The sequence below is a fragment of the Chrysemys picta genome, chromosome 1 (assembly GCF_011386835.1).
Source record: "Chrysemys picta bellii isolate R12L10 chromosome 1, ASM1138683v2, whole genome shotgun sequence".
Classification (NCBI taxonomy): domain Eukaryota; kingdom Metazoa; phylum Chordata; order Testudines; family Emydidae; genus Chrysemys; species Chrysemys picta.
The window spans coordinates 340,194,839-340,219,315 of NC_088791.1; the positions used below are offsets into that span (position 1 = coordinate 340,194,839).

The 24,477-nt window shown below is 43.3% G+C and overlaps 1 protein-coding gene and 1 long non-coding RNA gene across 6 annotated transcripts; both read left to right on the forward strand.

The window, feature by feature from the left end:
• The first annotated feature begins 1,492 nt into the window (after window positions 1-1,492).
• THAP12 (THAP domain containing 12) lies at window positions 1,493-23,602 on the forward strand. Of its 5 annotated transcripts, none has more exons than XM_042850339.2 (6): window positions 1,493-1,781; window positions 14,756-14,820; window positions 16,142-16,262; window positions 17,531-17,638; window positions 18,948-18,984; window positions 20,723-23,602. In XM_042850339.2, exons 3-6 carry the CDS (start codon window positions 16,248-16,250, stop codon window positions 22,669-22,671), a joined length of 2,109 nt encoding a protein of 702 aa, XP_042706273.1. In that variant the 5' UTR covers window positions 1,493-1,781; window positions 14,756-14,820; window positions 16,142-16,247; the 3' UTR covers window positions 22,672-23,602. The 5 variants fall into 5 exon arrangements, with proteins under 5 accessions (XP_042706273.1, XP_005290594.1, XP_065452257.1 ...); XM_065596185.1 differs by having other exon boundaries at window positions 1,537-1,781; window positions 14,753-14,856; XM_065596182.1 differs by having other exon boundaries at window positions 1,537-1,781; window positions 14,753-14,820.
• Window positions 6,450-9,310, forward strand: LOC135983582 (uncharacterized). The gene is made up of 2 exons (XR_010601282.1): window positions 6,450-7,871; window positions 8,734-9,310. It is a non-coding gene; the product is annotated as an uncharacterized LOC135983582 (long non-coding RNA).
• Window positions 23,603-24,477: the final 875 nt, after the last annotated feature.

Genomic DNA, 24,477 nt, shown 5'->3' on the forward strand with positions numbered 1-24,477 from the left:
GCCCAGGGCCCCCCTCCACACTGGATTTGGGGCTGTGGTGTACATGGTACCACTGCGGGTGATCAGTGCACCCAGAGCTGGGCCCAGACCCATGGGGTGGGAGTCGCCACTGCAGGATTTCTGTGGGCGCCATTACATGTTAGCATCCTAACAGAGCTAAAGCCGCCTGTTACCATGTCTATTGACTTCAGATCATTATTTAGCTGAGCTATACATATCATTTCATCCGTCCCCATAATCAAATCTTCCCCCTTGTCTTTTTTGTTACTTTTCTCTAAATTCTCTTCATTTTGTTTCTGACAAGAAGCCCAGATCTGAAATCTGTATTACACATGTAGTCTCAAGAAGAACAGAGGGATTTACCTCTTTGCTGTGTGATGTGATGCCTCTATTTATTAAGTCCAAAATTACACAGCTGTTTGTGCACACTGTGTTGCATTGCCTACTCAGACATTAGGCACTGTTAGGGCTACTTGATCTCTTGGAAGTTGATGCATGAAACTACCCACCAAGGCTCAACTCTCAGTAATTTGCAGTTCAAGGAGACAGTAATGATCTTTAATAACCTGAACAGTCTGGAATCCTATTAGCCGAGGACTGTCCCTCTCTCTCACCTCATCACCTTGGTCACTCTTGCAAATAGCCCTACAGTAGAAGTCTCCAGGAATAGCAGCAGTTTTTTCACTACTTTGGAATTCACTACCTTTAATGGGCTAACAAAATGAGAAGTGAAACTTAAGGCATAACATAGGAATAATTTTTCTTTTGACTTTTTTTTTTTTTAATTTTAAACAGGAAAAAAAGGCAAAGCCCATTACATTTGATGGTGGCAAATTTATAACACCGGGAGTTACTTTCAAGGGAGAACTCCAAATTTAAACTCAGCGGGTTACTTGTCCAAATCAAGTTCCTAAAACACACAGGTGATACTTGTAACGGTGGGTGGTAGGGCCAAGGGAGAGAGGCACTTAGACACCCCATGCATCCGAAGAAGTGGGTTGTAGCCCACGAAAGCTTATGCTCTAATAAATTTGTTAGTCTCTAAGGTGCCACAAGTACTCCTGTTCTTTTTTAGACCCCCCAGTGACCCATGGAGAACACAGGTAGCTAAGGCATCAGCTGTGGCAGAGGATACGTAGTTATAGCTCCTCTGCCTCCAGCATGGGCCTCAGCCCCACTCTAGGGCTAGCTGCATTCTCCAGGCTCAGCCCATCTCCTGCCCATATAAACCTGGCCCTCTGGACTAGGCAGCTGCTGCCCGGCTGAGAGGCTGCGCTACTCTAGCAGCCTGCCTCGGCCAGGTCCTAGCATCTTGCTACCCTCCCATCAGTGCCTTCTGCGCATGCGCGTCCCTTTTTTCTCGCTGCACCAAGCGCATGCGCACTGCCAGCTGGGTGGCGGGAACCCAGGCGCGCTTTTCCAACGCTTGTTCTCTTTAAAAACAACTCCCCCCCCCCCCCAAAAAAAACCACGCATGCGCACCCTGCATCTCCTCCGGGTCGCCCGTCCGGCTTGCGGCGCATGCGCGGTACCGCGCTGTCTGGCGTGGTGCACGGTGGGAAGGAGGCGGCTCTGTCCCGGCGGAGGGTGGCGGTGAATCCTCCCGGCCGCTCACAGCAGTGTAGAGCCGCTTCCCCCCCCCGCCCGGAGGGAGCGCGGATTTAAAGGGGCAGAGACCCCGGCACGGGGACCATGCCGAACTTCTGCGCGGCTCCCAACTGCACCCGCAAGAGCACCCAGTCCGACCTGGCCTTCTTCCGCTTCCCGCGGGACCCGGTCAGGTGAGAGCCACGGGCAGCCCCGCTCCGGCCCGGCCGCGGCCCCCGCGTGCGGGTCCGGCCCGACCCGGCCGGGAGGAGACCCCGGGAGCGCCCGGCCTGAGCGGCCTCCCTCCCGCTCTGGGGCCGCTCCTCACCTGGGGCCGGGCCGGGGCCTCCCCGCCAGGGGCTGAGTGGGGCGGGACGGGCTGGCGCCTTCCCCGCCCGCAGAGGCGACCCGCTCGCCTGAGGACTCAGGCGGCCTCGCGCGCTGCTCCCGCGGGGCGGGGCTCCAGGCCACCCTCGGCCGGCCTGTGGCTGGGGGCGGCCGGGCGGCTGCGCAGACACGGCCCAGGGCCGTGGGGGCGGGGCGGGGGTGTGTCGCTGGGTGAGTGACGGGCGCGGGGGGAGAGCGCGTGTCGGCAAGAGCCTGGGGGGGGGGCAGAGCCTGGGATCTGGGAGGGGGCATGAGAGTGAGACAGGAGGGGGAAGGTGACAGTCATGAGCTCCCAGGTGAAAGAGGTAGACACCGGCTCATTGGTGAAACCCAGATACAGGCTCCACAAAAAGCATTTAACTCCCTAGTAGTGTATGTTGGTACCAGTGAGCTGTGCACGTCAAAGGCCGATGTTCATTTTCTCTAGTCTAACAAGTAATGGTGGCCAATATTTTCACGGATTTGGGTTGTCTCTCTTCTTGGTTGTTTGCTTGGGCCTTATTTTCAGAGCAGTTTCAACTCTAGATGATTTCAGTGGGAATGATGGATGCTCAGCCCTTCTGAAAATCGGTCCCAGACTGTCCCAAGCTGAGCACTTCATAACTCAAGTACTTGATGGCAATGGCTGCTTTTGAAAATGTGGTTGTAAGAGAGGTTGTCAAACTTGCCCAGTTGAATATGATGCCATCTACTTAAACTAGGGTGGTCAAAGTGCGTTCCACTCGCTGTATACAGTCTGCAGAATTCTGTAATGCAGTCTGTGGCAAATCTACCCTTTACTATACTGGAAGAGTTGGCTCCTTGAATCAACAGTCCTCTGCCTACTGAGGGCGCACCATCTCTACAGTCTGCCTCTTGAATCAAGATGGAATAGTGCTTGCTGAGACCCATCATCTCTGTGGACTACACTTTCCTACAAAATTACGAAGTTAGCTGCAATTTCTGCAAAATGGAAGAGATTTGGTGCTGTCTGTTGAGTTGCACTGTTAATTTGCCAGGAGCCATTGTTGCAAGGTCTGGATGATGACAGGTTGAAAAAGCACATGTGCAGTACAGATAGATAGATAGATAGATAGATATGTATCTTCCCCAAATTCACTAAATCATACATATTTTTTGACTGCTGGCTATTGAGTGGCAGTTTGATATAGATACTCTCTGTGTTGGCAGTATAGATGTTTTTGAAAAACATACAGTTTACCGTAGATAGTTTGCCTGTTAGAAAGTAGTATATATTAATGAGTTTGAATATATTTCAAATTAACAACACTACCCTTTGCAAAAACAACAAGGAGTCCTTGTGGGACCTTTAGAGATTAACAAATTTATTTGGGCATAATCTTTTGTGGGCTAGAACCCACTTCATCAGATGCATGGAGTGGAAAAGGCAGTAGCAGGTGTGTATATATACATAGTACAAGAAAAATTACCATGTATATATACCTGTTACTGCCTTTTTCCACTCCATGCATCTGATGAAGTGGATTCTAGTCCACGAAAGCTTATGCCCAAATAAATTTGTTAGTCTCTAAGGTGCCACAAGGACTCCTCATTGTTTTTGCTGATACAGACCAACACGGCTACCACTCTGAAACTACCCTTTGCAGTTTTTCATTCCACGTGAAAGTTATCAGTTGTTTGAAGACCCTTAGAAAAATACAGATCTGTTGCATCTTACGCACATTTAACATGCGCGATTTCAGCTTTACGCGGTCGGCAAAAACAAAACAAAGAGAAAAAATAACAATTTTAATACTGTACCTGTAGGGCGGGGCAATTCCGCCCGCCATTACACTCAATGTAATTTTGATTATACGCGATTTCGCTTTACGCGCTGACTGCGGAACGTAACCCCAGCGTAAGATGCGACAGACCTGTAAACAATATTGTATCTCAACTGTAATGTGTCACAATATCTGCTCCTGAAAGCAGACACTTGTATAAACATTAAATGCATTAGTTTGCTTTTAAGTTGAATGCGTTGTTATGTATATCTTGGTTGCTGCACTTACAGCCTTTTTGTACTCAGGTGTAGTGTAATCATTATACATATGAACGTAACTGCATGTATTTTGCACGTTCTGTCTTTAGTGCCATAAACTCACTACTAACTACATTTTATTGCAAATCTGTTTATTCTAAAATAGCTGATCTTCATGATTTATGCCTGTTCATCTTGGGTTGTTGTACTGTGCCTAGCCTAGCCTGGGCATGAACAGTTTTTGGTAAATTTTCCATGCCTTCAGTCTCTTAATCTTTATTAGCATAAATATTTAATATACCCAAAGAAAGAAGAATGAGGACAGCTGTCCTCCCATTCTGCACAATTATAAGAAAAGGGGCTAAATATTATAGTGATGGGGGTGGGGCAGGGCAGGAAAGCATTTCCTTAGAGAACTGTGATCTTTGGAAACAAATGTAGTAATATAGGCCCCAAATCTGCAAAAACTCAGGCATGTGCTTAACTTGACTTAACTATACACTGTGTATAATCCCACTGAGGTTAAGAAGACTACTTGCTTTGTGTAAAATTAAGCAAATATATACATTTTTTGCATCATCAGGATTATAATTATTTGCACTGAGTCTTGATAGTTTTACTGAAAATTGGTAGGAAGAGGCTGGAAAAGAATTTTTATCTAATACATTAAAATGACATGGAGTTACTTTACCATATTTTTAATGGAGTGTCTATAATTATCCCCTTCATGAGAATATTTGTTTCGTGCTTAAAATTTTCCTCTTCTCTTTCACTCAATACTTTAGCACTTATGAAAAGCGTACAACAATTATGTGACCCACTCAGAAAACTGGGAGGTAGATAGCATGTCATGCAAGTATTACACAGAGGAAGCTCTCAACAGTTTTTATTATTTCTGAAACCTATACAGTTCTGCTTTGGTCACATTTTTCATTTTAATTATATTTAACATTTATATAGTGCTTCCAAGTCATGAAATCATAGAAATGTAGGGATGGAAGGGACCTAGAGAGGTCATCTATAGCCCTCTTCCTGAGGCAGGACCAAGTATACCCAGATCGTTCCTCCCTTGGAAGTCCTTTTTATAATTATCAAGTAATTAGAATAAATTTGTTTTGTTTTATCACTCTCTCTTTTATTGCTAAAGCAACTTTGTTCAGAGATTCCCAGATTGAAAACCACTGCTCTAAAGACCAAACTTTTTGGGGGGAGACCCAGTTGAAGAAAATTGTTGATGCTTGCGATCCAACGGAGCTGGGGATGAGGGATGTGGGAGGGGCAGAGGGTTGGGGTGTGGGGGTGAGGGCTGTGGGGTGGGGCTGGGAATGAGGGGTTCAGGGTGTGGGAGGGAGCTCTGGGTTTGGGCAGCCATTTGAGGTGCGGGAGGGAGTCAGGATTCTGGGCTGGGAGTACAGGGTCTGGGGTGAGGCTGGGGATGAGGGGGTTTAGGGTCAAGGAAAAGGTTCCAGGTTTGGGGGGCTCAGCCGGGAATTGGGGCACCTACTTACCTCCAGTGGCTCCCAGTCAGTGGCGCAGCTGGGGTGCAGAGGCAGGCCCTGGAAGTGGCCAGCAGCAGGTCCAACTATGAGGCAGAGGCATGTGACTCTTGCCCGCAGGCACCGCCCTCACCAGCTCCCATTGGCCGGTGCTCAGGGTGGGGGCAGTGTACGGAGTCCTGTGGCCCCTCCCGCCTAGGAGCTGGACTTGCTGCTGGCCACTTCCAGGGTGCAGCACAGTGTCGGAACAGGTAGGCACTAGCCTGCCTTAGCTTTTAACGTCCCGGTTGGCAATGCTGACCAGAGCCACTAGGGTCCCTGGGTACTGAGGAAGGCAACCCAGTGTCTTACATGCTGTGATCCAGTACTGGGTCGCAACCCAAACTTTGAAAAACATTGCTTTAGAGCACTTATTGGCCTCTGGCAGGGTGGTTAAAAATCAATGATTTTTTTTTTAAAAGAAAAAGATTTTTTGATTATTTAAATGTATAATTTATTCCTTTAAACCTGTTCAAAATGAAATTTGAATTTAATACAAAATATGTTAAGGCCTAGACTTGTATTCTCTCAAAACATTTAAATAAAAAATAAATCGGTTGAATCCATGAACCTCTATCCAAAAACTTTGAGTTAACAGGTGCTTTTCTATATAAAGAAAGAACGGGGAAAAACATTTAACTTTTGAGGTTGAGCTTTATAAATGCATTCTATTAAGGGCTTGTTTTGTTTTAATAAAAATCTGATATGCTATTTTGTGTTTATTTAAATTTCAGTTACCATCCTAATGCAGCTTGACACAAATTATGAGTAATGCTACGAGTTTGTCGTGGATTTCGTGCCCTCTGTGACTTCTGCAGCGGCCAGTGCGATTGGTTTCAGGGCTGCCCAAGCAGCTCAGGCAGCCGCATGGTCAGTCGCACTGGCCGCTGCTGGGGCAGTCTCAGGCCACTGCCTCCCCTCCTCCTCCATTCCTCTCGCCCCCCCCCCCCACCCCCACCCCCAAGCAGCAGGAAGAGTTTGGGTGTGGGAGGAGACTGGTACCAGGTGATTTAAGCAAATATGTATAACTTAAACCATATCCTTTAAATAAAAATAGTGTTTAATAGATTATGGTAAATTAAGTCATAAACAGGTTATTACAATTTTAAATTTAAATCAGTTTTAAAAGAAAATTGTTTTAAATCTGATTTTTTTTATCATTGATTTTTATCCACCCCGTAGAGAAGGAATTTATACTTCAGCCGTCAATAGAATGTTTCCTAAATAAAGTGGTCTTTCACCCTTTTATGAGATGTCATCAGATGTTTAAAAACAATCCTTTTAAACATCCATGATTGAAGAAGAGGCTTTCAAATCCTAGAACTAAAAAGAGTGGTAATCAAAACAGCAGTGTAAACTCTTGTGGTAAGACTGGTCTTGTTCTGTGCCAATGAAACACTTACAAAACAAATGCTGCATGATTACAGATGTACCAGTGACCATCTGTATTTATTTGCTGCATGAACTGTCTGGTACCACTTGGTTTAACAGATTTCTGTACTAAGGCCTGGTCTACACTACGGGGTTAGGTCAAATTTAGCTGCGTTAGGTTGATTTAAAAATGACTGCGTCCACACAACCAACCCGTTCCGTCGACCTAAAGGGCTCTTAAAATCGACTTCTGTACTCCTCCCCGACGAGGGGAGTAGTGCTAAAATTGACCGTGCTGGGTCGAATTTGGGGTAGTGTGGACGCAAATCAACAGTATTGGCCTCCGGGAGCTATCCCAGAGTGCTCCATTGTGACCGCTCTGGACAGCACTTTGAACTCCGATGCACTAGCCAGGTACACAGGAAAAGCCCCGGGAACTTTTGAATTTCATTTCCTGTTTGGTCAGCATGGTGAGCTCAGCAGCGCTCAGCAGCACAGGTGATCGCATATGCAGTCCCCCCACAATCGCAAACGAGCTCCAGCATGGACCGAAAGGGAGACACTGGATCTGATTGCTGTATGGGGAGAAGCATCTGTGCAGGCCAAACTCCAATCAAAAAGAAGAAATGCAAATATATTTGCCAAAATCTCACAGGGCATGTTGGACAGAGGACACAGCAGTGCCGCATGAAAGTTAAGGAGCTCAGGCAAGCCTACCAAAAGACAAAGGAGTCAAACGGTCGCTCCGGGTCAGAGCCCCATACGTGCCGCTTCTATGATCAGCTGCATGGCATTCTGGGGGGGACCCTATCACTCTCCCACCACTGTCCGTGGACACCTGCAAGGGGGGAGTCACGCAACAAGGAGGAAGATTTTGTGGAGGAGGAGAATGTGGCAGCAGACAAGCAGAGAATCTGTTCTCCCCGGCAGCCAGGACCTTTTCATCACCCTGGAGCCAATACTCTCCCAAGGCGGGATCCCCGACCCTGAAGCCAGAGAAGGCAGCTCTGGTGAGTGCACATTTGTAACTACACTGCAGGGGTTAAAAGCCGTAGTGTTTAATGTTTGATTTGCCCGGAAGAATTTGGATGCATTCACAGCTACAGGAAAAGTCTGTTAATGTGTCTGGGGATGGAGCGGGAATCCTCCGGGGACATGTCCATGAAGCTCTCCTGGAGGTACTCAGAAACTGTCTGCAAAGGCTTTCAGGGGAGGGCTGCCTTATTTTGTCCCCCACGGTAGGACACTTTACCATGCCAAGCCAGTAGCAAGTAGTCTGGAATCATTGCAGCACAAAGCATGGCAGCGAATGGTCCTGGGTTTTGGTCGCATTCAAGCAACATTCAATCTATATCTTTCTGTGTTAGCCTTAGTAGAGTGATATCATTCATGGTCACCTGGTTGAAATAGGGGAATTTTTGTAAGGGAACAGTAAAAGGACTCTGTTCATGTTGGGCTGTTTGCACTTGGCTAAAAGGGATCATCCCAGAGAATTGCCACGCGGTGGGGTGGGGGTAGGTGTGTGCTGCACATCTACCCAAAAAACGCAGCCCCTCCTTTTAAATGTGAAACCCAACTCATTGCTTGCTCTGGGAAAGGAGGGTGCTGCAGTTTGAAAACATCCCCACATGTTATGAAGTCGTAAGAAGCCAACCCCGCGTTCCAAAAGGCTTACCATGGCTGCCTGGAAACCGAATTCTGTTGCCCAGCCGTGTCTGATGTGTCACCATACTGGCAGGCGCTCAATATAAAAGGCGAAATGCGACCTTGTACCTAAAGCACATGTGCTGTCTGCTGTGAATTGCTTGATTCCCTTTTGTTCTCAGAAATGTATCATCTTAAATTTTACTCTCCCTTTTTATCTCCCCCCAGGTGCAAATGTTTCTATGCTCCCCCTATCATCTCCGTCCCTGAGGTTATCGCAGATTAGAAGGCGAAAAAACGCACTTGCGATGATATGTTTTCCGAGCTCATGCAGTCCTCCCGCACTGATAGGGCACAGCTTAATGCATGGAGGCATTCAGTGGCAGAGGCCAGGAAAGAATTAAGTGAACGCAAAGAGCGGAGGCAGGACACGATGCTGAGGCTAATGGGGGAGCAAACGGATGTGATGAAGCGTCTGTTGGAGCTGCAGGAAAGCCAACGAGCACAGACCCCCGCTGCATCCATTGTATAACCGCATGCCCTCCTCCCCAAGTTCCATATCCACCTCACCCCGATGCCCAAGAACACATGGGGGGAGGGCTCCAGGCACCCAGCCACTCCACTCAGGAGGATGGCCCAAGCAGCAGAAGACTGTCATTCAAACAGTTTGTTTATTGTAGCCACACTAAAAATCAATGTGGCCTTGTCCTTCCCTCCTCCCCCACCCCACCCGGGCTACCTTGTCCGTTATCTCTTTTTTTGTTTTGTTTTTTAATTAATAAAGAAAGAATGCATGGTTTCAAAACGATAGTTACTTTATTTCGAAGGCGGGAGGGTGGTTGGCTTACAGGGAATTAAAATCAACAAATGGGGCGGGTTTGCATCAAGGAGAAACACACACAACTGTCGCACCGAAGCCTGGCCAGTCATGAAACTGGTTTTCAAAGTTTCTCTGATGCGCAGCGCGCCTTGCTGTGCTCTTCTAATCGCTCTGGTGTCTGGGTGCTCAAAATCGGATGCTAGGCAATTTGCCTCAACCTCCCACCCTGCCATAAACGTCTCCTCCTTACTCTCACAGATATTATGGAGCACACAGCAAGCAGCAATAACAATGGGAAAGTTGGTTGCGCTGAGCTCTGACCTAGTCAGCAAACCGCACCAACGAGCTTTTAAACGTCCAAAGGCACATTCTACCACCGTTCTGCACTTGCGCAGCCTATAGTTGAACTGCTCCTTACTACTGTCCAGGTTGCCTGTGTAAGGCTTCATGAGCCATGGGAGCAAGGGATAGGCTGGGTCCCCAAGGATAACTATTGGCATTTCAACATCCCCAACAGTAATTTTCTCGTCTGGAAAGTAAATCCCTGTTTGCAGCTGTTCGAACTGCCTGGAGTTCCTAAAGATGTGAGCGTCATGCACCTTTCCCAGCCATCCTATGTTGATGTCGGTGAAACATCCCTTGTGATCCACCAGTGCTTGCAGCACCATTGAGAAGTATCCCTTGTGGCTCACGTACTGGTTGGCAAGGTGGTCCAGTGCCAAGATGGGGATATGCGTTCCGTCTATCGCCCCACCACTGTTAGGGAACCCCATTGCAGCAAAGCCATACAATATGACCTGCACATTTCCCAGAGTCACTACCCTTGATAACAGAACGTCAATGATTGCATTGGCTACTTGGATCACAGCAGCCCCCACAGTAGACTTGCCCACTCCAAATTGATTCCCGAGTGACCAGTAGCAGTCAGGCTTTGCAAGCTTCCCCAAGGCTATCGCCACTCGCTTCTCAACTGTCAGGGCAACTCTCATATTGGTAGTCCTGCGCTTCAGAGTGGAGGAAAGCAACTCACAGAGTTCCAGGAAATTGGCCTTACGCATGTGAAAGTTTCGCAGCCACTGTGAATCATCCTATTGCTGCAACCCTATGCGGTCCCACCAGTCTGTGCTTGTTTGCCGGGCCCAGAATCGGCGTTCCACTGTATCAACCAGCCCCACTGCCACTATGATGTCCCAGTTGCCACAGCCCGTGCTTTCAGGAACATCTGTGTCCATGTCCTCATCAAAATCCTCCTCGTGCTGGCGTCTCTTAGCCCGATTCTGCATATACTCCAGGATAATGCGCGAGGTGTTTACAGTGCTCACAACAGCAGCGGTGACAGTGAGCTGAGCGGGCTCCATGCTTGCCGTGGTATGGCGTCTGCACGGGTAACCCAGGAAAAAAGGCGCAAAACGATTGTCTGCCGTTGCTTTCACGGAGGGAGAGGCGACTGACGACATGTACCCCAAACCACCCGTGACAATGTTTTTCCCCATCATGCATTGGGGGCTTAACCCAGAATTCCAATGGGCAACGGAGACTGTGGGAACTGTGGGATAGCTACCCACAGTGCACCGCTTTGTAAGTCGATGCTAGCCACGGTAGTGAGGATGCACTCCACCGACTTAATATGCTTAGTTGGGACATACGCAATCGACTGTATAAAATCGATTTCTAAAAATCGACTTCTAAAAAATCTGCCTAATTTCATAGTGTAGACATCCCCTTAGTTACTGATTGCTTTCTTTTGAACTTGAAAGAAAGTTTTGCATTTTCTGGTATTACCAAAAATGTTTGGTTTTGCCATGTTTCCACTGTGGTATATAAATGAGCTACTTACTGAAAGTATCAGTATAAAATTTCTCCATTCTTCTAAAATAAGCATATTTTTAATTAATTGGTGTTTGGAAGATACACTGTCATAGGTCTGTTGTGTAGTTACTGGGTGTTTGAGTTCTAGGCTCCTGCTGCTGTATTTTTCCTGCTTTGGTCCCTCAGAGTTAGCCTATATCATTCTTCTGACTGAATACAGGACTGGAACAGGATACATTATTGCTGAAGTGAAAGTAGGCAGTGACTGCAGGATCTGCCAATCTGCCAATTCTGCTTCTCTTCGCCCCCATACCTCCTGCAAGTCAGTTTATTAAAAGTAGTGTATAACCCCATAGATTGCACATAACATTCCTTTCACATTCTTTACACCTTCCACTGGTATGTCACCAGTCTATTGCACCTACAGCATGTATGAAACTTGAAACTGCTACAGACGTTGTGGTCCAAAAAGAGTGCAAGCCTAGTTGTCTTTCTCATTCAGCCTAATACACCTAAGTCTTTTGGGCTCAGTGACTGAAACTTCACATTTCACGTGCACCAAACAGCCAAACTTTTGGGACTCTCATTCTGTAGTTTATAAAGTAGAGTGAGGGTGGAAGGATGAATTGATTGAATCTGGGAGGGTCCTGAGGATAAGAGAAGTCAGCAGAGTTAAGGATATTTTTCATTGCACTTTGAACTAGCGATCCTTAGCTTGTGCGGTATGCCATTTTCTTTATTAGTTATCTTCATTTATTTGCAACATGTTTGTTAATATTTTCCCCTCCTTTCCCCCAATTTTGCAAAAATTACACTTTTCTTAACAAGGACTCTGTATTTACTTTTTGAAATTGTCAATTGTAAGTGCAAAACAAGGATCTGAGGGGATTTTGTTTTGTCTTTAAAGTGGACTGAAGATTTTTTTTTTTTAATAGCTGAATGGATTTCAATAGTGAATAGACTGAGGTAGGATTTAATGAATTTTAGTAAAATGGTACACCTCTACCTCGATATAACGCTGTCCTTGGGAGCCAAAAAATCGTACTGCATTATAGGTGAAACCGCATTACATTGAACTTGCTTTGATCCACCGGAGTGCGCAGCCCCGGCCCCCCGGAGCACTGCTTTACTGCGTTATATTCGAATTCGTTTTATATCGGGTTGCGTTATATCGAAGTAGAGGTGTATATATTTTGTTTGTAAATCTCTCCATACCTTTCCTATAACTTTTTGGAGAAGGGAATGTGTCTTCTATGTTTGTAGGAGGGGCAGTCCCATGACCACTGGGAGCCCTACCAGAATACAAACAATAACTTTTAAAAAGAGCTCTAGACTAAGTGTGAAAAATTTGAGCTCCGCTTAGAACTTTTGGGGAGTGGCTAGAAGTTGGATCAGTTGAAGTAAAATTGTCACTGAAAATGGGAGTTATAATGAGAGTTCCTTCTGAGTTACTGCTGTCGTGTCCACCATAATGCTGTGATTCTATATAGGCATCTGTGGTCCTCTTTGACTTTGTTTAGGTTGGGGCATATGTCAAGGAGGAGCTGGTGGATATAGAACAGCTAATTATATGATTATGATAGTGACCCAGTCATTACTCTTGTATGGGAGTTGTGTAGGTTTTCAGGCATCATATTGTATCTCAAAGACTGAAGATAAGAATGGCCATACTGGGTCAGACGAGTGGTCCATTTAGCCCAGTATCCTGTCTTCCGATAGTGGCCAATGCCAGGTGCTTCAGAGGGAATGAACAGGTAATCATCAAGTGATCCATTCCCAGCTTCTGGCAAACAGAGGCCAGGTAACTTCAGAGCAGGGGTGGCTAACCTGAGCCTGAGAAGGAGCTAGAATTTACCAGTGTACATTGCCAAAGAGCCACAGTAATACATTAGCAGCCTGCCATCACCACCCCTTCCTGCCCCCAGCACCTCCCACCCGCCAGCAGCCCTGCCGATCAGCACCTCGCCTCCCTCCCCACTCCTCCTACCCACTATAATCAGCTGTTTCATGGCATGCAGGTGGCTGTGGGGGGGGGGAAAGGGGGGAAGAACTGGGACCTGACAGACTCGGGGAAGGGGCAGGGGCCTTGGGGAAGGGGTGGAATGGGGATAGGGCCTGGGGCAGAGCCAGGGGTTGAGCAGTGAGCATCCTCCGGCACATTGGAAAGTTGGCACCTATAGCCCAGCCCCAGAGTTGGCACCTATACAAGGAGCCACATATTAACTTCCTAAGAGCCACAGGTTGGCCACCCCTGCTTCAGCATGATTTTGCATGCCTGACTAAACTGGCTAATAGCCACTGATGGACCTATCCTCCAGGAACTTACTTAGTTCTTTTTTGAACCCTGTTATAGTCTTAACTTATATAGCATACTCTGGCAAAGAGTTTCACAGGTTGGCTGTGCGTTGTGTGAAAAAATACTTCCTTTTGTTCGTTTTAAATATGGTGCCTATTAATTTCATTTGGTGACCCCTAGTTCTTGTGTTATGAGAAGGAGTAAATAACACTTACTTTCTTCCCACCAGTCATGATTTTATAGACCTCTATCATCTCCACCCTTAGTCGTCTCTTTTCCAAGCTGAAAAGTCCGAGTCTTCTTAATCTCTCCTGATATGAAAGCTGTTCCATACCCCTAATAATGTTTGTTGCCCTTCTCTGTACTTTTTCCAGTACATCTTTTTTGAGATGGGGTGACCAAATCTGCACGCAGTATTCAAGATGTGGGCGTACCATGGATTTATATAGAGCAGTAGTTCTCAACTACTAGGTCTGGTGCCCCCTAGGGGGCCTCAAGCAGGTTTCAGGAGGGCCTCCAAGCAGGGCCAGCATTAGACTTGCTGGGGCCCAGGGCAGAAAGCTGAAGTCCCTTTGCATGGGGCTGAAGCTCAGGTCCCTGAGCCCCCCACCTCTTCAGGTTGAAGCAGAAGCCTGAGCAATGTAGCTTCATGGGGGCTACTGTGGCGTGGGGCCCCAGGCAATTGCCCGGCTTGCTACCCCCTAATGCCGCCCTGGCTTTTATATGCAGAAAACCAGTTGTTGGGGCACAGATGGGCCATGGATTTTTTATGGCATGTTGGGGTAGCCTTAGAAAGCAAAACGTTGAGAACCCCTGATATAGAGGCAATACGATAGTTGCTGTCATCTTATCTGTCCCTTTCCTAATGATTTCCAACATTCTGTTAGATTTTTGACTGCTGCTGCACATTGAGTGCATGTTTTTAGAGATCTATCCACAATGACTCCAAGATCTCTTTCTTGAGTGGTAACAGCTAATTTAGACCCCCATCATTTTATATGTATAGTTGGGATTATTTTTTCCAACGTGCATTACTTGGCATTTATTAACATTGAATTTAATTTGCCATTTTGTTGTCCAGTCACCCAGTTTTGTGAGATCCTTTTGTATCTTCGCCATCTGCTTTGGACTTAATTATGTTGAGTAGTTTTGTATCATCTGCAAATTTTGCCACCTCACTGTTTACCCCTTTTTCCAGTTCACTTATGAATATGTTGAACAGTACTGATCCCAGTACAGACCCCTGGGGGACACCACTATTTACCTGTCTCCATTCTGAAAACTGACCATTTATTCCTATCCTTTGTTTCCTATATTTTAAGCAGTTACTGATCCATGAGCAGACCTTCCCTCTTATCCCATGACATCTTATTTTGCTGAAGAGCTTTTGGTGAGGGACCTTGTCAACGGCCTTCTGAAAATCTAAGTACACTATATCCACTGGATGACCCGTGTCCACATGCTTGTTGACCCCCTCAAAGAATTCTAGTAGATTGACGAGGCATGATTTCCCTTTACAAAAACCATGTTGATTCTTCCCCAACAAATTATGTTCATCTATGCGCCTGACCATTCTGTTCTTTACTATAGTTTCAACCAATTTGCCTGCTAGTGGTAATTGGCTTCTGTTGTGTCATGTAGTGAAGACATCATAATACCAATTAGCATATATCTATAGATAATACTCCTTCCAGAGAATTCTATTTGTTGGTAGAGTCAATTTTTTGGAAAATAATAAGATATTATAATAGCTGCCAGAAACTTACAGATTAATGACATTTTTCTGAGGGACATGCACAAATGAAATAGCAGATCAGCTTCTTTATAGTAATTTTGCATCAGTCTTGTGCATGTGGTGGCTCAAAATGTCCTTGGCAAAGACTTGATTAAATATATCCATTGGATAAATGGAAAGCCGACTAATAAGTTTATATCATTTGCTCCTTAACATGTCTTATGCACAAGAGAAAATACTGTCTTCCAGATTTAAAAGGGGTCTTATTAAGAGCAAGACTTCTTTCAAGCCCTATGGTATGTGACACAAAAGTAAGCAAGGTTCTTGAGATGGCACAAAACCAAACGTTTTATAATATATATAGTGTATGTCTATTGAAGATTTATTTCAAACTGAGATGATTTCTCTGGATTGCCTGTCTTCTACTTGACATTTTTTTACTTTAGTGTTCAAAGATCCATTGTAAATGTATAGCTTTGCCCTTGGAAATCACCAACAAGAAAAATACTCAAAATTGTATTTTGTGTCAAAAAATCTACTCTTTTAAAACTTGTCAGATTTATTAAGGGAGGAGGGAAATGGTTTTTCTTCAGGAATAAAATGTTAGCATGTCTTCACTCACGAACAACTGCACAACAAACCATTGTGCTTCTGAGGTGTAGTTAGAAAAATGTTGCTTAGAGGAAAAGTTTGAAATATTTAAGCATCTGAGGTTGCGTTAAACTGAGTAAAAAGAGAAAAGCAAAAATTTTAAATGGTTCAAACAGGAACATGTTTGGGTGTGTCCCTCCCGCCCCTTTTTCCTTGTAATTTGACTATAAGCTCCCAACCCCCCACCTGAAAATGAATAAAAAGGCTTATTTCAAACATTAATGTAAAAAAATGTTGTTTATGGTGACTGTCTTAGAAATTATAGCGGGCTTTTTTGTTTAAACTTAAACTATTAAAGTAACTAAAGTTTGTGTTTTACATGCAGATGTCAGAGGTGGGTGGAGAACTGTCGAAGGGCAGATTTAGAAGATAAAACTCCAGATCAGCTGAACAAGCACTACAGATTATGTGCCAAACACTTTGAGACCTCTATGATATGTAGAAGCGTAAGTAAAGGCAACTAAACATCTATTTCACATTGTGTAAAATGTACCTAAGTTCATTTTCCTGCCTAAAACATTAACCTTAGGATCAAGAAGTCTTTTTCTACTTTTTTAAAATAGAGATGTCTTATCAAAGAGAAATTTTTAAAGTGAAGATAACTGTTTCACTCCTATTTTTATGTAGTAGCTTTAGCTAATGGAGTGACATCTTAACTGTTCCCATGACAGTGGGAAATAGGATCGTGGGATTTACAGCAAACTTAAATTTGTGGGCAGAATACTATTTCTTGATTTTTATGTGCATGACTCCTATGTTTTAAATGGTCTTTCAACCACATAATGTTACTTAATATAAAAATATGCAGGGCAGCGTTTTAGCTCTGGGAGTCAGAAAAAAAACTATTTTAGGGACTAATATGTAATCAAAATTGGAATTTCATGAAGTTTAGTTTGGCTTGAGATGATTTTTTTAAGCAATAATACGTATTTGAGACTGATCAGCTGAATCCTGTTGCTAGTAGAATATAATCAGCTTTGCTGGCTTATGTTTTCGCTATATAGAAAACAGTACTTAAAGAGCATCTGGTGCCTTATGCAAAACTATGAAATATATTCTATATAGGAAATGTGAGCATAAAGTTTTTCTTAGCAGAGACATTTGTATGAAAACACTATGTAGAAGGCTTCTGCTACTGCTTATTCTGCAATTAAAATCATAATTATCCATCTGATATTTTAAAGTAGTTATGTCACAAGTGGACACTGACTTGAGATGCAGGAGTAGATGAACTTTTACATGGAGAGAGAATATTTGTTTAATTGTCCCTAGTGAAAATAAGTAATGAAGAAGGAAACCTGATAGAAGCAGAATTTCCTCTTCATAAAATGGTTTCTTAATGATGCATGGTGGGGTCTTTCTTTCAGAATAATTGGTTTTAAATGTGCAATAGTTAAAGTAAAAGCATTGTATTGGGGGAAGATGATGTGATCTAAAGATAAAAAATAGATTTAAGAGACCTTTATATAATAAGTGGTCATTATGGGTGCCACTTTTTTGTTAAAATATTCCACTACAGCATCAAACAATCAAAGTGAAACTATCTGGAAACAGACCAGCCTAGCTTTAATACCCATGTAAAGTTCAAAATGACAGACTTCCAAATGTAAAATGTAAGCCTAAGCTTTGAAATTGTTATGTTTAATAATTTCTGTACTGAGACACAGAACGTTTTTAAAGGAAATTTCTGATCTAGACATCTTTCTCTTTACAGAGTCCTTACAGAACAGTTTTACGAGATAATGCTGTGCCAACTATATTTGACCTTACAAGTCACTTGAACAATCCACACAGCAGGCACAGAAAGAGAATAAAAGAGTTGGTATGTTTAAATTTAATCTTCTTGTACTAAGGCAATAAAAGCAAGCAAATAGAATTTGTGTAGAGATGCCCAGATAACCGTAATACCTTGCACTTGTGTATCCTTCTGAGTGTCATTGTGAAGAAAATATCATAGTAGGCATTATTGGAAAATTTAAATATTAAAATCTTAAACTAATAGAATTGGGGAATATCTAAGGCTACATCTACACTACAGGGGGGAGTCGATTTAAGATACGCAAATTCAGCTACGTGAATAGCGTAGCTGAATTCGATGTATCGCAGCCGACTTACCCCGCTGTGAGGACGGCGGCAAAATCGACCTCTGCGGCTTCCTGTCGACGGCGCTTACTCCCACCTCCACTGGTGGAGTAAGAGCGTCGATTCGGGGATCGATTGTCGCGTCCTGACGGGATGCGATAAATTGATCCCCGAGAGGTCAATTTCTACCCGCCGATTCAGGCGGGTAGTGTAGACCTAGCCTCAGGAAATGAAAATGATAAAACAAAGAAGTGTTGCTCAGAGCTGGTTTAGAAGAGACTTGATACAGATTATGGGTGCACTTCATTGATTTTCCACTGAAAATCTTGCTGTATGTGGATTTGCATGATCACCGTTTTACTAGGCAGAATTCCAGAGTTGGTTTGTTTTGTTTTTAGTTCATTGTTGAATGATAGTGACCACCTTTTAAAATGTTTGTAATCAGAAGTAAGCAGCTTCTGCTGAAATAGCAGATTGCCAGTGGCTCCATTGTATGTTTCACAGAGACCCTGCCTGCAGGTTTTGTATGGTCTAAATGTTTATGTATGACGGAAATTAGGGGCTATAACATTTCATAATTATAGTGGCATTTGCAAAACATTACAGATTTCTAAAAACTTCTTTATAGTTTTGATAAGCCTACGTAATTATGATCAAATCCTAGCAATTAGAATTGAAAAAATTCTGCTAGTTTACTTAGTACATCTCCCTGCCAGAACAAAATTCTTCCATAAAATTAATTATCTAGTGCTTTCAAAATTAAAACTGTACAATGTTCTTAATGACAGGGCTCCCTCCCACTTACTTTAGGGTACTGTTCCACTATGTGATAGATCAATACATCTTCAGATAGACTTGACATTATTGCTGTACCCTCACTGAGATATATCTGAAAACATTCAGATTCTTCTGAATGCATAGCACCTGTCTAATAAGTATTAGGACTCCAAAAACAGCTTTATTTAGAATTTTAATAGCTAGTCTTGAAGTTCTTCAGCAATTTGAGACCATATGCCAGACAGTATCATAACTTTTTTTTCTTCCCCAAGAGTGAAGATGAAATAAGAACATTGAAGCAGCAAAAGAGTAAGTGGCCAATAAATTTAAGTTTGAGTTTGTAGTGATGAATAGATTTTTAGGTATAGCACTAGTTTAGGCAAATAAGGTAGTATGAAATCCTGTATATACTCGATCATAAGCCGGTTTGTTTATAAGCCGACCCCCTTAAGATGGATAAGTAAAAATTGAAAACTTTTAATAACCCGTTCATAAGGTGACCCTATAATTCAGGGGTCCGCAAACTTTGGCTCCCGGGCCGTCAGGATGAGCCGCTGGTGGTCTGAGATGGTTTGTTTACCTCGAGCGTCCACAGGCATGGAGGTAAACCTAAGTAAACAAAGTGTCCCGGCACGCCAGCTGCTTACCCTGACGGGCCGGGTCAGCAAGTGGTGGGGAAATTTTTGGGGGGGGAGAAGCTGGGAGTCAGGGGAGTAACCCCTGTGACCAACCCCCACATGACCCCACCCCTAGCCTGGGACCCCCAAACTCTCCCCATCCCATCCCTTCCCACCTTATCTGTGGAGGGCCAGGGGAGGATGTCTGTGGCCTGGCTGGAGCTGCTCCGGCAGGCTGGGCAGCGCGGCCGCAGCCTGCTCCAGCGGGCCAGACCGGGCGGCGTGGCCTCAGTATGTTCCAACGGGCTGGGCCGGGCGACACGGCCGCAGCGTGTTCCGGTGGGCTGGGCGGCGCAGCCACAGCCTGCCCCAGAGCTGCAGCTGCTTCGGAGGCTGGGGGGAGAGCAGCGTGGCTAGAAGCGGAGAGACTCTGGCCCCATCTCTTCCCTTCTGACTCTGCTGCCTGTGCTGCCTCTCCTTGCTCCCTCTGTTGGGGGGAGGGGCTGTGTCCCACCTCTCCCTCTCTATACCCATTCATAAGCCAACCCCCTTCTCTGGTGCTTTCCTTTTTTACCTAAAAATTTGGCTTATGAACGAGTATATACGGTACATTATTGTTAATTTGTACAGTAAGGTTAGGTAGAGCAATGCCCCTCTGCCACGTACATTGGCCAAACCGGACAGTCTCTACGCAAAAGAATGAATGGACACAAATCTGACATCAGGAGTCATAACATTCAAAAACCAGTAGGAGAACACTTTAACCTGTCTGGTCATTCAATGACAGACCTGCAGGTGGCAATTTTGCAACAAAAAAGCTTCAAAAACAGACTCCAACGAGAAACTGCTGAGCTTGAATTGATATGCAAATTAGATACAATCAATTTAGGCTTAAATAGAGACTGGGAATGACTGAGCCATTACAAACATTGAATCTATCTCCCCATGTAAGTACTCTCACACTTCTTATCAAACTGTCTGTACTGGGCTATCTTGGTTATCACTTCAAAAGTTTTTTTTTCCTCTTACTTAAATGGCCTCTCAGAGTTGGTAAGACAACTCCCACCTTTTCATGCTCTCTGAATGTGTATATATATCTCCTCAATATATGTTCCATTCTATGCATCCGAAGAAGTGGGCTGTAGCCCACGAAAGCTTATGCTCAAATAAATTTGTTAGTCTCTAAGGTGCCACAAATACTCCCGTTCTTTTTGCGGATACAGACTAACACGGCTGCTACTCTGAAACCACTTTAATTCTGTCCAATAATATTACAAATAGTGCCCCACACTGATACTGTTTAATTAAATTGTAAATACTATGGATTTTCCAGTTGGCAATTGTATAAATATAGTTGTAGTGGGGGAAGTAAATGCAGCAAACTTTCTATATGAAGAAGTCTTAGGCTTGTGATGTCTTTTATTTTGTAGTTGATGAAGCCTTTGAACGGGAACAGGCAAATCAAGAGTTGAATGAGAGCAGCGCTCAGAACACTGTTTCAGAAGAAGGAGGAGAAGAGCAAGAAGAGGAAGTTGTTCCTTTAACGCTGGAAGAGAGGGAAAACAAAGATTACCTTAAATCTTTATTTGAAATTTTGATCCTCATGGGCAAACAAAATATTCCTTTGGACGGCCATAATGCTAATGAACTTCCAGAAGGTATCTTCACCCCAGATAATTTTCAAGCTTTGTTGGAATGCAGAATAAATGCTGGAGATGAGGTTCTGAGAAAACGATTTGAGATGGCTGCAGTAAACCTGGAGTATTGTTCTAAAACGCAACAGAAACAGATGCTTGAGATCTGTGAGAGCTGTGTAAGAGAAGAGACGCTCAGGGAAGTAAGAGACTCCCACTTCTTTTCCATTGTCACTGATGAGGTAGTAGATATAGCAGGTGAGGAGCACTTACCAGTGTTGGTCAGGTTTGTTGATGAGTCCCACAATCTGAGAGAAGAATTTGTAGGGTTTTTGCCTTATGAGGCAGATGCTGAAATTTTAGCTGTTAAGTTCCATACAACTATTATTGAAAAATGGGGTCTAAACATGGAGTACTGTCGAGGTCAAGCCTATATTGTCTCCAGTGGATTTGCTTCAAAAATGAAAATTGTAGCTACAAGACTCTTGGAAAAGTATCCACAAGCTGTGTACACGCTCTGTTCCTCTTGTGCTCTAAATGTATGGCTGGCAAAATCCGTCCCTGTTGTTGGCGTTTCTATCGCTCTAGGGACGATAGAAGAAGTTTGTTCGTTTTTTAATCAGTCACCACAGTTATTAGTAGAACTGGACAACATAATCTCTGTTCTTTTTCAGAACAGTGAGGAAAAGAGTAATGAACTGAAAGAGATTTGCCATTCTCAGTGGACAGGTAGACATGATACTTTTGAGATTTTAGTGGACCTAATGCAAGCACTGGTACTGTGCTTGGATGGTATAAGCAGTGATGTGTCTGTCAGATGGAGTAACTTCGTTGTTGGACGAGCATTTGTACTTTCAAGTGCATTAACAGATTTTGACTTCATCGTCACTGTTGTAGTTCTGAAAAACGTTCTGTCTTTTACAAGAGCCTTTGGAAAAAATCTCCAAGGCCAAACATCAGATGTGTTCTTTGCAGCCAGCAGCTTAACAGCAGTGTTGCATTCGCTGAATGAAGTGATGGAGAATATTGAAGTTTATCATGAATTTTGGTTTGAAGAAGCAACAAATTTGGCCACAAAGCTAGATGTACAAATTAAACTCCCTGGAAAATTTCGCAGGGCACAGCAAGGTAGTTTGGACTCTGATGTAACATCAGAAAATTACTACAAAGAAGCACTTAGTGTTCCAACTGTAGAGCACATTATTCAGGAATTAAAAGATATATTCTCAGAACAACACCTAAGAGCTCTTAAATGTTTATCTTTAGTGCCCTCAGTCATGGGACAACTAAAATTTAATACGTCTGAGGAACATCATGCTGATATGTACAAAAATGACCTACCTAATCCAGATACACTCTGTGCAGAACTTCATTGTTGGAGAATCAAATGGAAGCATAGAGGAAAAGATATTGAGCTTCCAGCTACCATTTATGAAGCACTTCATTTGCCTGACATAAAGTTTTTCCCTAATGTGTATGCATTGCTTAAAGTTCTGTGCATCCTTCCAGTGATGAAAGTGGAGAATGAGAAATATGAAGTAGGACGAAAGCGCTTGAAGGCGTACCTGAAAAACACCTTGACGGAACAGAGGTCAAGCAACTTAGCTTTGCTTAATATAAACTTTGATATAAAACATGACTTGGATTTAATGGTGGACACCTACATCAAACTCTATCCAGACAAAGTAGAATTTCAAGAAGACTTTCTTCCCTCAAACAATTCAGAAGTAACTGAAGATGCTTAGAAAAAAATCTTTAATCAGTTTGTTGAAACAGTTTTTCTATTCAGACTTTAACACCAAGAGGAAAACTATAAAATGTATGTAATCTACTTAATCATTACAATTGTATTTCCATTTTAGACCTCAGATTGAAGAAGCAGTGGCCAGTAACACAAGTTATGTTCTGTTGATCCACATTAAATTACTATTATGTGAACAAAAACACCTTTGAAAATAAACAAGTGTGCTTCACAAAGACAGTTCTCAAACGCTTCATCTGATTGGCATGACTAGGTGCTCATTTTTGTTGTGTCATTTTGGAAAAGTAATTTATGATCACTGTGGATCCTATGGCTTTGTTTCATACTTATGTATAAAAAAATGCAGGAAAACAAGGTAGAATGAAATCCATTGCTTACCAGTTACTACTAGGATTTGTGGTTTATTTGGAAACTGTTTAAAAAATAAGGAAATGGTATATTTGAATAACTGAGTGGAGAGTGAATTCTTCTATCACAGTCATCACACTGTGGACTGTGTTCTCCACATCAAGTGAATATCAGTGAGTGTGAAGGTACGTTAAGGTTTCAATGCAAGAGCTAGCCTTTCTCAATCACCTGATTGTATTGTTTACATTCCTTTGTGTGAGCCGCACAACTATTTTTTCTTTTTAAGCTTTTAACAGGTATGAATTGAATATTAAATCTAAGATCCTGACTGTAAAATTTATTCCATAAGCATCTAAAATTATTTGGTTTTGTCTTTACTGTTACACAAAAGTGTATCTATTGCCTCCCATCTTTATTTGTAAACATACCCTGGAAAAATTAGAAATAAGTTTGTTGTTTGTCCAGAAGTGACTTGGAAAATATTGCTGTTATTTTTGGCACAAAGTAAACAATTTTGTATAGTTTTATTTCAATCTAAAATAAAATGTGAATTTGCTTTTTTTTTTTTTAAGTAGTACTGATATTTATTAGTAAAGCAATGCTTCCTGAGGGGGGAGAGTGTTTTTTATGAAGTGATTTTTGGCTTATATTGTTCATACAGTTCCATCCAGTGGCATTACATTAAAATGTTAGATGGGAGTAAATTTCCATTTCTCGTTAGTTTGGGAATGATACATGTAATATCACCTTTCATGTATATGGTATACTTACATTGTGTAAGAGTTTTTAAAAATTTCTTGTAGCATAGCTTTAAATACAACATTCTTCAAGATAAAAATACTTTATTTGAATGGGACGTAGTCATCTTTAAACATTTATTAAAATGTATCTTTAGTTACTACACCTGAGTTCCCCTGGCCAGTTTTTGTAGGTTTTTTTTACTTACGGTCACACTTAATTTCTTTTTAAAAAGAAATAAAAATGTTTCTCTCCCAAATTGCAGTGGGAAAGATTCCCACAAACAGGGAAAACTAACTATACATGAGAAAGTGTGACACAATGTACATAGTGCTGTAAAACATACAAAGTGAAAAACATGGAGAAAGTAGCATTTTCCCCATCGTAATCATTGTTATAGGAATCTTAAATCTCTCAAATCAATGCCAATACCATTGTTCCCAGTTTTGGCGGGTATTGCACCTGCCAACATCAGGTGAGACACTGCTGTGATCTGGGAGTACAAGAAGATCCTGGCTGCTCCGGACCTGCTGATACACCAAGACCTCAATTCACTGCCACTCTCCCATCTCAAATCCAGAAAGCCTTTCTGGCTTCATGTGTCAATGCAACAGGTCAACGTATAGGATGCTAGCACTTGCTGGCTTGAATCATGGGCTGCTTGTGATGTCCCAAACAAAGACTTGATTGAAGATCCAACGAA

Coding starts and splice junctions, on each gene's coding strand:
- THAP12 (XM_005290537.4), top strand. CDS start 1,693: ATGCCGAACTTCTGCGCGGCTCCCAACTGCACCCGCAAGAGCACCCAG. Junction 16,263..17,530: donor CCTCTATGATATGTAGAAGC/GTAAGTAAAGGC, acceptor TTCTCTTTACAG/AGTCCTTACAGAACAGTTTT. Junction 17,639..18,947: donor GAAAGAGAATAAAAGAGTTG/GTATGTTTAAAT, acceptor TTCTTCCCCAAG/AGTGAAGATGAAATAAGAAC.